Raw genomic sequence first — 17,188 nt, 5'->3', positions numbered from 1 at the left:
TGTTTTCAAAATGCCTTTTCACATTGTATTCTTTAACTGCTGACACACATTCATTGCGCAGTAAACACATTGGATTTGCATTAGGTGCAGTTGGTAAAATAAATAAGTACTTCTTGGTCCATACATTGTTAAATTCACGATTTTCATCGTCAATTTTTCTTTTCTTACCAGCTAGAGTAGAGAGAGACATGTTTAGATCACTTTCCCCCATAAAGTACAGCAGCTCGCATTACACATAAGAGAACAAAGCATCTGTCTTGCGTAAGACGTGCGTATTGAGTGGAGATCGGAAATAAAAAAAAAAAAATACGAACAAACTATTTTTTTTTTCTTGTGGCAAGGTCCCAGGCATTGTCTGTGGAATCGGTGTGAAGTGCTGACTATTGGCCGGACACTTTGATGTTGCTTGCGGGCCGGATGGGGACCTTGGGCCGCCAGTTGAAGAGGCCTGTAATCTAAACCAAGCAATGATACTTGCAATCTTAGCAGCATTTACTTTTTCTCAAAGTAGTTACGTTTAAGTTATTTACAGTATTAAAACGTTTTTTTTTTTTTTTCATTTTCATAGGAGTTTGTTTTTTTTCTACAAACTCCTATGTGTAATAGTCATCAATTGGAAGCTTACTTAACATCAAATAACATACGTTTTCAGCATTAAAATACATTTTAATGGTGTTGCTATACACTATTTTATTTATCCCGTGCAAAAAATAAACCACTCATCTCTGCTCGTAATTAATAACCTGTATCATTCTCGAATTGTGTTTACCACCAGCTAAAGAAAGTACTTTATTTATTTTACATGATACAATTTTTCTAACAAACTGCACTACGTTGTTTTGAGCAAATTATAGATCTTAATAATAAAATAATTCATACTGTGGTATATATTGTGCAACTTTAGGGGTTCTTTTACATTTTTAAAATTCTGATTGTCATTTTTTTTTTAAAAAACAGCTTTTTAGTGTAGTAAAATATGAAATGCGAAAGTTCAAATCATTGCGTGAAAGGAAGTGTTTGGACAGAGCCGCGTCCACAATCATTACACAACAGAAGCACATCGGCTCGGGGTGCAGTGCTGGTGTTTTTTCCTTTTTCTTTTTAATGTGGTTGGTGGTGGTGGGAACGCAAAGGGTCTTGTGCAGAACTACTTGTTTTAAAACGTTTCCCCTTCACTGAGGCCCCGGGGAAAGTTCCCCGTCCTCCCCCGTACTCTCGGTGGGCCTGGCAACATCGCAATCCAACCAGAGTTTCAACACGGTGGGTAGACCTGTTGGAAAAATAGAGCCTTACTTTCAAGAAATATTCAGTTATTTATCAACTACCTAGATACACTTAAAGGTAACAGTGGAGGAAATGCTAATTTTCGGTGACAATGCCAGCGTTTTTTTTTTTTTTTTTTTTTTTCAGTACACAGATGGCTAACTCATGAACAAACACGAAGTACACAGAAAAATGACGAAGGTGGAATAGACACGTTCTATCAATTAAGGGTAGAACGACTACTAATTTTATAGAGTCGAATAGTTAAGGGTAAACAAGTCGACTAGTCGCGATGTAGCACACAAAGAAAGAAAAAACAACACATCACTGTTTTTTTATTATTATTATTTTCATAGTTCTCTGATGCATCCAGTAGCGGACTGGCCATCTGGAACACCGGGAGAATTCCCGGTGGGCCGGTCGACCTGTGGGACGATACAAAAATATATATAAAAATTATATATATATATATATATATATATGATCCAGCCCAGGCTGTTCGACTGGGCCGGCCCAATGGTCCAATTAATGGGGGGCTAGAAAGTTGAACGACGCGGGCCATCCCACTGGTCCATCTCTCCCTCCCGGCCCAGGCCCTTTGGTCCATTCCTCCCTGTGTGCCCCTCCCCCCACACACACACACTGACAGTGACATAGCCCCGAGACGTTGATGTAGCTAGCTATCAAGGGAAGTCTGCTTCAATTTTGGAAAACATCATGGACAAGCAACACAGTAAAAAACGAAAAGGTGGGGCTGAAAAGTTACGTCCCTTACGTGAAAAGTTACGTGAAAAAAGTAAAGTCCCTTGAGTCAGATGCAGCCAAATGTAGGAAGTTAACCTATTTATTCGGTAGTAGTGCTGCTAGTAGTGCCAATGCCAACAGCGTGCATGTAGTAGTCCATGCCAAGGAGGATGCCGCAGCCCCGGTTCAAACTAGAGTAGTAGCAGAAGAAGGAGACAGCGACAGCAAAGTCAGTGCAGCGGCTGCATCCGAAGCAGTAGGCAATGGGGAGCCAGGGCAGGGAGGGAGACACAACATCAATATTGTGCTAGCTAACTAGGCTAACTAACTGTACCAGTAACATGATTCCAGCCAGACAGTTTGTTGATTAATGTACATGCCAGCCATATCAGTCATTTCAAGCCCTATTCCTCAACTTTTGTTGAATAGGAACGACACCATATATGATATTTCATATTTTCATCATATTTTTACGATGTTCTTGATCTTGTGTCCTCAAAAGTGAGTACACCTCAGCAATTTATAACTATTTTTACCAGAAAGGTGAGATTTTAATCTTTCTTGGAGTATGCAGCATTACTAGTTATTGTGTACGGCCCTCTCATGATAAATAATTACTTTTGGGTCGGCGGAGCGGGGGCGGTGGAGTATCCGCTGCCGGTTGTGGTGGGCCGGTCTGGATCAAAGTCCAGGGCCATTTTTTAGTCCCAGTCCGTCCCTGGATGCATCAGAGATTAATATTCTTACATAAGATCCCCTCTTTACCAGAACCGATGACTTCTATTTTGATGATTAAAGCGGAGAGAACTGAAGTAAACATGCAGTTATGTAACAAACTAATTTGTGCGTCATTGTAAAACCAACCGGTAGAAAAGTCAGGTAGAACTTCAACAGTACTGCATGGCCATAACAAAAACCAACAAAGGCAATGCTGTTTAACCACTGTTTTTTGTAGAATTATTTAGCCTAATATTGATTCATATTCACGTTACTGATTACTTTTTTTTTTTTTTTTTGACGGATTTTAATCATTAGTTCAGGCAATATGCTTATGTGTTACAGTAAACAACAGAAACACTCATATTCTGTTATGATGCAATAGCATAGCCTACCATAGAAAATAATAATAAAATAAACTTATCCTGGTGATTTTTTAAAGTGGGTAACTAAATCAAAACCTTTCATATAAGAAACACGATATTATATTGCTGGCATTAAACTTATAAACAAAATAAGGTTTTTTTTCCATCGTGTAGGAAACTGACAGTATCGATCTTTACTCAGACTCTACTGCTTTGGAGATGTCAGGAAGACTTAAACCTGCCTTGATCGCTAATTGTAGTGTATGGACACCAAAACATTAGAGGCAAGTACAGCATGAATAGTAACGGAATAGAGGAGGCTATGTATGAAAAGGACTTGGAGTAGTAGTGGATGAATCTTTTAAGCCAACTAGACAGTGTGGAGAAGCTATAAACAAGGCAAATAGAATGCTAGGTTATATAGCCAAGACAGTTTAATTCAAATCAAGAGAAGTTATATTAAAATTATACAATGCACTGGTATGACCACACCTAGAATATTGTGTCCAGTTCTGGTCCCCTTATCATAAGAAAGACATTGAGGCATTGGAGAGAGTACAGAGGAGAGTAACATGATTAATTCCAGGATTGAAGGGCATGTCATATGAAGATAGACTGAAAGAGCTAAATCTGTATAGCCTAGAAAGGAGCCAGAGGCGACTTAATAGAGGTATTTAAAATTGCCAAGGGGTTTAACAAAGTAACTGCTGAGAATTTTTCACAGGTCACAGAAAACAGAACCAGGGGTCACAGGTGGAAGCTGAAGAAGGACATATTCAGAACCGAGAGGAGAAGGAGTTTTTTCACAGAAAGGGTGGTGAACCATTGGAACAGGCTGCCGGACAGAGTTGTTGAAGCAGAGACTATCGGACCCTTCAAGAATAGACTGGATGCTGTCATGATCAACACTGTATAACACTCTGTGATCATAATAAGACCTTTAGCTAGCCACATGGAGGAAGGGCGGTCCGCTTAGTCACGGATTCCCAGAGGTTTCATTTCCTCTACTAACTAAATGGTTGGGGGGGGGGGGGGGTGGTTGTTTTTCCTCTCCTGAGTGCTAACGGACCATGCTTGCATTAAACAAGCCAGCATAGGTGGGCCGAATGGCCTTTTCTTGTTCTAGAATTTCTTATGTGTAATCCCAAATTGGGCAGACAGCTATATAAGGTTTGTGTACTTAGGAGTGTGTGTAATGCTCATGGTAATTAGGTCCCTGTGTTACTGTTCCAATACTCCCCTCCCCCAGGGCTCTGGCACATTATTCTGATGTAAGAATAAAAAAATTAAAAACGTCATAGAGGTGTTTGTATATAACAATTTGATAATGGATTTTAATGTAAAAACTTTTAAGTAAGTCATTAGTTTTACATTCTAAAAGAAAAAAAAAACAGTTAGCTATTCGTCACAGCGCCCCTATTGGTGGCACAGCAATATGAATGGTACCGAAATGTAGGTCATCTCGAGAACATCTCATATATACAGTTTAGTGGTCGGGAAGTAGGTCCAAAAGGCGAGAAAGCTATTCAGTTCGCTATTCACTGCAGCGCCCCTATAGGTGGCACAGATATAACAAGATGGTCAGGAGTAGGCAGTGTAAATACCCCGGGGGGAACTGCGTTCTGTTGGTGATGTGGGCAGTGGCGAACCAAACAAGACTCCCCTAGATCAGGGATAATATATTATATATGTGTTATATTATTATCCTAGATGTGTCTCTTTTCTGATCGGGGGCTGCAGATGGTGAGTAGTTTACTGGTGCTTTCAAATCCTGTGCATTCAGACAACAGGAAAGCTCGTGAATCCTGCAAGCAGACATGGAGCCTTCCCATTGGCTGTCTGATGTGGAAACAGCGGTACAAGCTGCCAGTGCTGATCAGGGGGCTGCGTGGTCTGCATGCAGCCTCAGTGACAGGCAGAGGTGCACAGATGAGACAGACTGGAGTTAGGAGCCGCTCATCATTTCCACAATTTATATTTATTTTTGGACACAATAATTGCCAACTTAAGCAAAATCAAGTGTTCTTAATATGTGCAGCATAGATTCATTTTACAGTGCCTTATCGCATCTCATTAATTTTGTTAGAAAGTTAAGACTGGTCGGTGAGAAAAGTTACGTGTTGAATTTTCGACTTCACCCTCATTTTTTTTTTCTGTTTTCAGAAATTGGAAAACTGAAATATTGTTTGTACTTTTCATTTTTCTGTTTTTTCGTCTACAGTTCAAAAAAAAGCAAACGTCAAACCTCGTTAAAACTCCACATTCATGTTTTTGTTTTAAATAAATAAATAAATAAATAAATAAATAAATAAATAAATAAATAAATAAATAAATAGATAGCAAGCTGTAAAAATCAACGGCAAGCTGTAGGAACGAATAGCAAGCTGGAAAAACAAATACCAAACTGGAATAGCGAAGTGCAGGCTAGAATAGTGAGCTGGATTAAGTGAGCAGGAATAGCGAACTGTGAACCGCTCGCTAACTTCACTAACCTAAATAAATCTCCCAATCAGGATTGCCATGTGAGTACTTTCCAATGGTCTTAAACCAAGCGTAATATAACCTGTACCAACATTTATCATTCAAGATATTAACATACAATATACACGTGCGCGTGTTTGTGTAATCAACATCCTTAATAACAGAAACAGACAGACGTGTATCGGAGTTGTAGAAGCGAAGGTCATTTGTTTGTGAAAATATCACGTTTTATATAATGTACGCACCAAAACAACTTCCAAAAAGCTTAGTAGCGGTTTCTTTATTTGAACAAGGTTAAAGAACCATATAAAGAATAAAGAAATACAGTTAAACCTTATTTTTACGAACACCTATTTCGACAGTGAGAAGGCAATACATATCGACTGACACCTCGCCCCTGTAGTTCTTGTTCGAAGGCTTCATGATCCTGAATCACTGTGCGTCGGAGTGTGCAGAAATACAGAGCCGAGTCACTGAAGAGAGCCCCCGATATGGTCAGGGGGAATGTCTTACTCGTGCTAGCTTGCGGTGCGGAAAATCTCTCCTTAGCAAATTCCGCTTCTTTCTTTCTGCTGTTATCTCTGTAGAGGATAAACTGGATCTCCCCGTCTGGCATCTGGCGGTACCAGTAAAGATCCGGATCCGAGCTGCTAGTGGAATAAGTGCACGGTATTGTTACCTTTCCACCTACAGACACATCAAGCGACGCGGAGGGTTGGTTTACAGAATTAGCATAGGAAGAACCTGTAAAAGAACAAGGGTTGAATAATCTGAGAAACATTATTACTGTGTATGTATTGTTTTGTATTTTTTTTTTCTATGAAACTTACTAAGTTGCAGTAGGAGAGCCACATTAAATAACAGCGTTGCGACTGGACCCATCTCCCAAATACAATACGTCTTCAACACGTTTTGAATGTTCTTTATGGTTCACGTATGGGTGTATCCCACTTTACTGTACTGGGTGCACACCTTTCCGGGCTGTGATCTGCGGCGTTGTCCTCTTCTGAGTCAAAGCTGGTGTTTAAGCACAGGCATTTACACGAAGTATTGACAACCACACACCTCCCCCTTACTGTGATACATGTGGGTTTGCAGATTCCACTGATATCGAAAGTGTAGACAACAACTACAACTACAACACTACTACGACTACTACTACTACTACTACTACTACTACTACTACTACTACTACTACTACTATTATTATTATTATTATTATTATTATTATTATTATTATTATTACTAAATGTGCCTCATTTAATCGCATACAGTCAGTAATAATACACAGCTATAATTTATGATCACCTATGTTAACGATCAATCGATTAATTCATCTTCCAGCCATGGGTGACAAACAACCTCAGGTTCTACAGTCATTCTTTTTAACACGTGGATTTATTACTGCATGTAGCAGAAATATGGCAAGATGAAGTTGAACTGCTGTACATTCCTACATCCGTGTGTTTCAATCAATATGTTCTCTGGCTGATATACTCCGTACGTGCACAAGTCACAATTTATTCTGCAGTCTTCCCTTCATTTCTTTTAAAAGATTGAGCATGCGTTAAGTGTGCCATCTATTGGTAATACAGCATATTGCAATTTATTTCAAGCTATACGGAGACCCTTTTTATTTTAATCTTTAAAATGGTCCTGGAGATTCTCTCCGGTTATCTAACAGTATCCTGGGAGACAGTCAGCATGGTTTAAGGAAAGGGAGATCGTGTCTAACTAACCTGCTTGACTTTTTTTGAGGATGCAACATCGACAATGGATAATTGCAAAGTATACGACATGGTTTATTTAGATTTCCAGAAAGCTTTTGACAAAGCCCCACATAAAAGATTAATTCTCAAAGTGAACGCAGTAGGGATTCAAGGAAATGCATGCACATGGATTACGGAGTGGTTAACATGTAGAAAACAGAAAGTACTGATTAGAGGAGAAACCTCAAAATGGAGCGAGGTAACCAGTGGAGTACCACAGGAATCAGTATTAGGTCCTTTGCTATTCCTAATATACATTAATGATTTAGATTCTGGTATAGTAGGCAAACTTGTTAAATTTGCAGACGACACAAAAATAGTAGGAGTGGCAAACACTGTTGCAGCAGCAAAGGTCATTCAAAATGATCTAGACAGCATTCAGAGCTGGGCAGACACATGGCAAATGACATTTAATAGAGAAAAGTGTAAAGTACTGCACGCAGGCAATAAAAATGTGCATTATAAATATCATATGGGAGATACTGAAATTGAAGAAGGAATCTATGAAAAAGACCTAGCAGTTTATGTTGACTCAAAAATGTCTTCATCTAGACAATGTGGGGAAGCTATAAAAAGGCCAACAAGATGCTCGAATATATTGTGAGAAGTGTTGAATTTAAATCAAGGGAAGTAATGTTAAAACTTTACAATGCATTAGTAAGACCTCACCTTGAATATTGTGTTCAGTTCTGGTCACCTCATTACAAAAAGGATATTGTTGCTCTAGAAAGAGTGCGAAGAAGAGCGACCAGAATTATCCAGGTTTTAAAAGGCAAGTCGTATGCAGACCGTCTAAAAAAATTGAATGTATTCAGTCTTGAATAAAGAAGACTATGCAGTGATCTGATTCAAGCATTCAAAATTCTAAAAGGTATTGACAATGTTGACCCAGGGGACTTTTTTGACCTGAAAAAAGAAACAAGGACCAAGGGTCACAAATGGAGATTAGATAAAGGGCATTCAGAACAGAAAATCGTGAGGGTCTGGAACCATTTCCCCAGTAATGTTGTTGAAGCTGACACCCTGTGATCCTTCAAGAAGCTGCTTGATGAGATTCTGTGATCAATAAGCTACTAACAACCAAACGAGCAAGATGGGCTGAATTGCCTCCTCTCGTTTGTAAACTTTCTTATGTTCTTATGACATCACCTTAGACACCGTTGCTCGTGAAACATCAACAAGTTGAGCTGTCTTGGTCACTGAAGCTCCTGCCAAATGCGCCCCAACAATCACCCCTCTTTCAAAGTCACTGAGGTCTCCTCTTGCAGCCATGCTAGCCATAATTATAGGCAACCAGGCCTGTCCAGCATTTTTATACATGACCCTAAGCATGCTGGGATGTTATTTGCTTAATTAATGCATGAGCCACACCTGTGTGGAAGCCCTTGTTTTCAAAATACTTGGTGTCCATTTTTTTGTCCACTACTTGTACATGATAGAGGTTGTGTCCCCACCAGAATAATTCTATCTTAATTGTATAATAAGTAACACTATACACATGGTCACTTTCATTTCTCACGTTTTGTTATTTAAAAGCACTGTAACGTTAAAAGTTTTAATACCGACAGCAACATAGATTTGTTTGTGGAATGGAACGATATCATTGAACTCCGGACCCTACTATAACAACAAAATTGAGAGGGGGGAAATGAAAATCGTATTTCCTAAATTAAAAAAAAAAAAAAGATTATTAGTTTCCCCAGTGTTGAAGGCACAAACACAAAAAATATAAACACTGATTACCAGTTTTAATCCAGACAGAAACGCAGATGTGACCCGTGTGTGCTGAACAATATATCTCCCTATTTAGTGCAATGGAAAGTTCGCAAGACACGTCAGACAACAGTGACGTCAGACCGTTATATTTGGGGTTCAATATCTGTAAAAATAGGACCTTATATAGTGCCATTTTCTGGTTTGGTGAAAAAATATGACCCTGTTCCTGAGTGATAGGGGTTCTGAGCATGCTCAGTACAGCTCTTGCAGTTAGATGCGTGATCTCGAAAAAGGAATTGGACTCACGACAAAATATCCTTTTTCGCGAGGGTTTAATTTTCTTTCATCAGAAAAAAAAAAAGATATATATATATATATATATATATATATATTTGTCCGTGAGGTGGACATTTTGTTTTCAGTTAAAAAAAACAAAAAACCTGAAAATCATATATCTTTAGTAAGACCATAAGATTGACTGGAACATTGTCTTTTCATTTTTTGGGTGAGAAATTGGTTTATTTTATCTTTTAAAATCTTTTTGCACCACTCGTCTCACGAAAAATGTTTTTTCTTTTTTTTCTCACGAAAAAAAGCAACTGTTCTGGCGAAAATAGCTGTCTAAACAAAATCTCCACATTACATTTTTTGACTAATTTGAAGCTAATAATATGTTTCAATATTAAGTAATTTGAGTTATTAATCAAATATAGTCAGTTTTTGTGTGTTCTATAATAGAATATACAGGCTTTCTAGCTATGAATATATTCTCAAAAAAGAAGGAAATTCTTTGCAAAAAACTTAGTTAATGCATCAATTATGGTTGATATTAAAATGGCAAAAGTAGTGAAATGCGATGTTAGGGTTTTTACAAGCAGTGGAAGGGGCAAGGCAACACAAGCAACCACAGACAGCCATCCTCAGTTAAGAGAAACAACATACAACTCTCTGCAGATAACACAAGAGACATCCATCATCTTGGTCCACTAAGTGTATGAGATCTCCTGCCATGCCAGTGTGTTGGGGGTTGTGTATATCTGGGCACTGTTTATGCAGGTCTAGTAGGAAACTAATGCATAATAGTGGCACCAACATCACACTGTACCTCTATGAATTCCACTGCCATGATCAGTGTCAAGTGTGTCAGTTTTTGTTGGGTGAAGAACTGCATGCAGGGTATATGTATGGTCAATCATATAGTGCTGTAATAATTATTTATTGCATTTATATAGCGCTTTTTATACAAAACTATTGCAAAGCACTGTACAGTACATAGCAGAAAAAAGAAAAAAAAAACAAAAAAAACAATACATTTATATAGCATGTCACACATACAACTGCCACAGTCAGACCAATTAAATAACAGATTTAAATAACAGTATACACATAATAATAACACTGTAGCGGAGGCATATCTGGTTCACAGCGGAATAAGGGAAGGCAACTCAGGATGCAGCTCAAAGCAGTTAAAACTGCTATTTCTATTTAAACAGGAATGGCAGGCAAAAGGACACTCTTTTTAGAAACAGGATACGTAGCTCAGTTGTGCCAGCCACACAACACACAACACAACCCCAAGTTGCTCGCAGGCAGCTCCTAAATAGAGATCCCCCCCCCCCCCCCCCCCCCGAACCCTATTGGCTCCCACACACAAGGGTACATGTACATACACACTGACCGATCGCTCAGACCCTCGGTCCCTCACAAGCAGCTGACTGGCAGAACCGAACACAAATCACAGTGCAGCCAAGACAGACCCCTCTCTCATTCAGTTGCACTGTGCACGTGACACCCTAGGCAGCACGCCAGCACTGTCTAGACATGAAACACGCTTCCACTCACAGACTCACGCACGGTGACACACACAAACGGCGGGGAAGACAGGACAGCACACACACAGAAATACACTTATTTACAAGGGAAGAAATAGTCCCGGTCCCCACCAGTGTAGCACCCCAAAAGTCCCATTCGGCGTACTGCGAGGCCCGACGCTACAATACAAAAGCAGCAGTTTTAAAGTTACATTAAAACCCACTAAGATGGCATAATACAATCTTTTGCAAAGGAGAAAGGAGTGATGGGCCGGCATTAGCATTCATAGTAACACAGATTGAGGGAATGGGAGCACTTTAAGAACAGGACACCCGTGCGAAAGATGTATGACACAACGATATTGTCACCTGCAAAAATGGAAGTGTATGAGGTACACTTATGAAACTGTGTTTACATGAGCGAGTGGAATGTGCTGCGTCGTGTCAGTTTGAGAGGGCAGCACCAACACCACGGATCAGCCAAGGGTTTTTCAGTGTCATACTGGAAGAACAACAGAATATAGTTTAATGTAGGAGGCAGTGTGGTCCAGTGGTTAAAGAAAAGGGCTTGTAACCAGGAGGTCCCTGGTTCAAATCCCACCTCAACCAGTGGGACTCATTGTGTGACCCTGAGCAAGTCACTTAACCTCCTTGTGCTCAGTCTTCCAGGTGAGACGTACAGTGCCTTGCGAAAGTATTCGGCCCCCTTGAACTTTGCGACCTTTTGCCACATTTCAGGCTTCAAACATAAAGATATGAAACTGTAATTTTTTGTGAAGAATCAACAACAAGTGGGACACAATCATGAAGTGGAACGAAATTTATTGGATATTTCAAACTTTTTTAACAAATAAAAAACTGAAAAATTGGGCGTGCAAAATTATTCAGCCCCTTTACTTTCAGTGCAGCAAACTCTCTCCAGAAGTTCAGTGAGGATCTCTGAATGATCCAATGTTGACCTAAATGACTAATGATGATAAATAGAATCCACCTGTGTGTAATCAAGTCTCCGTATAAATGCACCTGCACTGTGATAGTCTCAGAGGTCCGTTTAAAGCGCAGAGAGCATCATGAAGAACAAGGAACACACCAGGCAGGTCCGAGATACTGTTGTGGAGAAGTTTAAAGCCGGATTTGGATACAAAAAGATTTCCCAAGCTTTAAACATCCCAAGGAGCACTGTGCAAGCGATAATATTGAAATGGAAGGAGTATCAGACCACTGCAAATCTACCAAGACCTGGCCGTCCCTCTAAACTTTCAGCTCATACAAGGAGAAGTCTGATCAGAGATGCAGCCAAGAGGCCCATGATCACTCTGGATGAACTGCAGAGATCTACAGCTGAGGTGGGAGACTCTGTCCATAGGACAACAATCAGTCGTATACTGCACAAATCTGGCCTTTATGGAAGAGTGGCAAGAAGAAAGCCATTTCTTAAAGATATCCATAAAAAGTGTCGTTTACAGTTTGCCACAAGCCACCTGGGAGACACACCAAACATGTGGAAGAAGGTGCTCTGGTCAGATGAAACCAAAATCGAACTTTTTGGCAACAATGCAAAACGTTATGTTTGGCGTAAAAGCAACACAGCTCATCACCCTGAACACACCATCCCCACTGTCAAACATGGTGGTGGCAGCATCATGGTTTGGGCCTGCTTTTCTTCAGCAGGGACAGGGAAGATGGTTAAAATTGATGGGAAGATGGATGGAGCCAAATACAGGACCATTCTGGAAGAAAACCTGATGGAGTCTGCAAAAGACCTGAGACTGGGACGGAGATTTGTCTTCCAACAAGACAATGATCCAAAACATAAAGCAAAATCTACAATGGAATGGTTCACAAATAAACATATCCAGGTGTTAGAATGGCCAAGTCAAAGTCCAGACCTGAATCCAATCGAGAATCTGTGGAAAGAACTGAAAACTGCTGTTCACAAATGCTCTCCATCCAACCTCACTGAGCTCGAGCTGTTTTGCAAGGAGGAATGGGCAAAAATTTCAGTCTCTCGATGTGCAAAACTGATAGAGACATACCCCAAGCGACTTACAGCTGTAATCGCAGCAAAAGGTGGCGCTACAAAGTATTAACTTAAGGGGGCTGAATAATTTTGCACGCCCAATTTTTCAGTTTTTTATTTGTTAAAAAAGTTTGAAATATCCAATAAATTTCGTTCCACTTCATGATTGTGTCCCACTTGTTGTTGATTCTTCACAAAAAATTACAGTTTCATATCTTTATGTTTGAAGCCTGAAATGTGGCAAAAGGTCGCAAAGTTCAAGGGGGCCGAATACTTTCGCAAGGCACTGTAGTTGTAAGTGACTCTGCAGCTGATGCATAGTTCACACACCCTTGTCTCTGTAAGCCGCCTTGGATAAAGGTGTCTGCTAAATAAACAGTAATAATAATAATAATAATGTGAGTGATGGCCTCACTGTCACAGCTGGGCTGTATATGTTGTGCTGTAATACCAGTATGTTCTGTATTTTCCAGTGTTTTAGGACTATGTTGGCAGATAGCACACACATGTGTTCTGTAAATATCCATCCTTATGCAGTGCAGATGGATGTCTCTTGTGTTATCTACAACGAGTTGTATGTTGTTCATGTTAACTGATGATGGCTGCCTGTGGTTGCTTGTGTTGCCTTGCCTCTTCCACTGCTTGTAAGGGGATGGGAGGGAATGCAGAGTTAGGATTATAAACCCTAACATCACATTTCCATACTTTTGTCCTTTTAATATCAACCCTAACTGATGCATTAACAAAGTTTTTTGCAAATTATATAAATACAATATCTGTGAATGTTGTTTAGGAAGTGCTTAAATGCAGAAATATACAGAATGCCTAAAAATGTGACAACATTATTAAATAGGTCTAGTGGACTGCATTATTAAATCGGTCTAGTGGACTGCATTATTAAATAGGTCTAGTGGACTGCATTATTAAATAGGTCTAGTAGACTGCATTATTAAATAGGTCCAGTGGACTGCATTATTACAAGTCTTCTGTTAGATACAGTGTAAATGAATGCATGCATGTGATTTAGTATGTTTTCAGATACAATCTCTACAGCAGCATCTGTTATCACTGTAGAGATGCATGATGACTTGTGATATCACTGTGGAGATGCTTGAGGACTTGTGATATCACTGTGGATATGCATGATGACTTGTGATATCACTGTGGAGATGCATGAGGACTTGTGATATCACTGTAGAGATGCATGAGGACTTGTGATATCACTGTAGAGATGCATGAGGGCTTGTGATATCACTGTAGAGATGCATGAGGGCTTGTGATATCACTGTAGAGATGCACGATGACTTGTGATATCACTGTAGAGATGCATGAGGACTTGTGATATCACTGTAGAGATGCATGAGGACTTGTCATATCACTGTAGAGATGCATGAGGACTTGTCATATCACTGTAGAGATGCATGAGGGCTTGTGATATCACTGTAAAGATGCATGAGGAATTGTGATATCACTGTAAAGATGCATGAGGACTTGTGATATCACTGTAGAGATGCATGAGGGCTTGTGATATCACTGTAGAGATGCATGAGGACTTGTGATATCACTGTAGAGATGCATGAGGTGATATCACTGTAGAGATGCATGAGGACTTGTGATATCACTGTAGAGATGCATGAGGTGATATCACTGTAGAGATGCATGAGGACTTGTGATATCACTGTAGAGATGCATGAGGACTTGTGATATCACTGTAGAGATGCATGAGGACTTGTGAGATCACTGTAGAGATGCATGAGGACTTGTGATAACAAGAGGGCAGGTACCTTCACCTCTTAATGTTTCCATCGTTTTTAACACAGTTTTGTCCACTCCACTGACTCTATCTGGTGGTGCTATACTGTCATAGCATTTGTTCTATTGTAAACTCTTAGGCGTTTCTATATAGAACTGCATGGTTCTTTTAGGATTCCTCTAGAACCTTTGTGGTGTTTAGGATCTATACAGAACCGTTCTTATAACATTATGACTAGCAGAGGGTTCTAAATAGAACCATTTGATCCAATAGGAACGTTGAACCCATTATATAGAACCCTGTAGTTCAGTAAAGGCATGGTTAAACACGTCAAGGGTTCACTGCAATATCAAAGGAACCCTGTGACTACAAAGCACAGTCAGTATGCTATCTGTAACACACTGCCACCTGTACACCTGCTTCGTCTCTAATCTGGGTACATACACACTGGCCTCGTTTAAGTGCAGTTTGGTTGAATTTCATGGCACACATTCATGTCAACAGGTGTCTCCTTCTTTGAGTGTTTGTACAGTAAAATGTGTCAAGAGCAAGAGTCACTGGTATAACTGTGCTGCTGTGCTGTAACAAAAAAGAAAACCCTAACAGAAAGCTATCATTATCAATATGTTCCAGCTACAAACACACCTCTATTTATTATGTTAGGGAATAGGACCCCCCTTTACTCATGTCTATATTATACATTAAATCTATCCAGAGATTAAAGATCCGCACTCTCCGAAAGCTGCATGCTATCAGAATGGTGAGACACCCATGTTGAGTTTTTGTTGTGCTCTGAAGTGCTGTGTGATTGTTGGTGGAACTGGAGGGAAGCTGATGTTTGGAACTGGTACAGAATTAGTTGTGGAATCAAGTAAGTTCAATGGATTTTTTAAACTTTCCTCTCTTTTGTTGTATTCCATATCATTATTGATATTCATTACTTATGTGACTTTTAATTACCTTTTGGGAGCAATGCATGGGAGCCTTTGCTTTAGTTCCCACTTTAGTTTCAAGATTCATTATTATTAATAATAATAATAATAATAATAATAATAATAATAATAATAATAATAATAATAATAATAATAATAATAATAATAATAATAATAAAAGTGTTATAACAGGTTTTGACAATTATTGAAAAGGAAAAGCAGTTTACTACAATAACATTTTAACAGCACACAACAGTGAAGCTTCATGTTATAACATCATTATACGGTCTTAAGCTAAATACTTTATGTTATATTAAAAAAAGAAACTCTCAATTATGAAAAGGGAGTAACACAAAATAAAAATTTGAGTATTGATAATGCGTCAAAGTATTGAGTTTTTCTCAGCTTGAAAAGGTTGATCTGCGCTGGTAGTTTTTGTAATGCTGTTTACTGCTGTGTGTATCTGGGAACGTAGGGAAGCTGATATTTGGAAAAGGAACACAATTGATGGTGGAATCAAGTAAGTTTCATTTGCAACATAGTATTTAGAATATTGACAACTGGTTTCATCAATCCTGAGTAGCCATGAGTGTGTGTTTGTAATATATATATATATATATATATATATATATATATATATATATATATATATATATATATATATATATATATATATATATATTCACACACTTCAAATGTGTTTTTATCAAGCCCTTTATCACTGTGGGTTCTGGAAACATAGAAACATTAATCCTTGGAAAAGGGACGAGGCTAACTGTGGACCCTAGTAAGTGCTGTTATATTATAGCATCTGTTATTGTTGCACGTTTCATGTCATTGAATAGCATTCAAATCAATGGGTGCATATTTGTCAATGAAAGTCGGTAACCATCTTTACTGCACTGTATATAAACCCTTCGAGGTGCTGACCTCTAGTACAGCAGTTTGAAAACCCCATTAGTAAAACTATAGCTATGGTTTGAATAGTGGCATGTGTCACTGTGTGACGGGAGGCACAGGGAAGATACTATTTGGATCTGGAACAAACCTCTTTGTAGAACCAGGCAAGTAAAATGATCATTTATAATATTGTTTTTGAAGACATTATTCCAGACAATTGAGAGTACAATGTTTCTGAGGGATGTATTGATACAAATATGTCCAGTTTTCTTTTCTTTTTTTATGTATATATTAAAACCGTCATGAAAAACTAGCAACCTTGTTTCTGGTATATTTTGCCAAAAATGTAAACAAAATAAAATATGCAGGAGGGACAGGTAGAGCATTATATAAAATAACACTAAGAAATAAACACAATCAAACATTCAATTAAATGAACCAATAGTCATTACAACAAATAAACAACATGAAAGAATGAAATGTGTAGTTTCAGAAGAAGCACGATGTGATAATATACAATGGAAGAATAAAGGATACATAGACTCACTACCACCATGCCTGAAGGGTTAATCAGACATGAACAGTAGAGTGTTACATCATTAATTGTGTAATAAATGACATCACAAGCATTTTAATAGATTTAATTAGAAATAAAGAAGTGCAGTTACCATGGATTCAAAAGCCCAGAAGAATCTCCAGTGCTTGTTTTCAAACATA

At 38.8% G+C, this 17,188-nt stretch overlaps 1 protein-coding gene and 1 gene segment (V, D, J or C); one reads left to right on the top strand and one right to left on the bottom strand.

The window, feature by feature from the left end:
* LOC117426406 (T cell receptor alpha chain MC.7.G5-like) overlaps nt 1-17,188 on the top strand; it is a 160,499-nt gene that overhangs the window by 63,269 nt on the left and 80,042 nt on the right. The gene's annotated exons all lie outside the window — the stretch shown is intronic.
* LOC117426412 (T cell receptor delta variable 3-like) lies at nt 5,835-6,625 on the bottom strand. The segment is given in 2 exon segments: nt 5,835-6,314; nt 6,401-6,625. Coding segments are annotated over 2 exon segments (456 nt in total).

This window comes from Acipenser ruthenus, chromosome 11 (genome assembly GCF_902713425.1).
Source record: "Acipenser ruthenus chromosome 11, fAciRut3.2 maternal haplotype, whole genome shotgun sequence".
NCBI lineage: Eukaryota > Metazoa > Chordata > Actinopteri > Acipenseriformes > Acipenseridae > Acipenser > Acipenser ruthenus.
The sequence above is the reverse complement of the archived record's forward strand: the minus strand, read 5'-3'. Positions and strand labels throughout refer to the sequence as shown.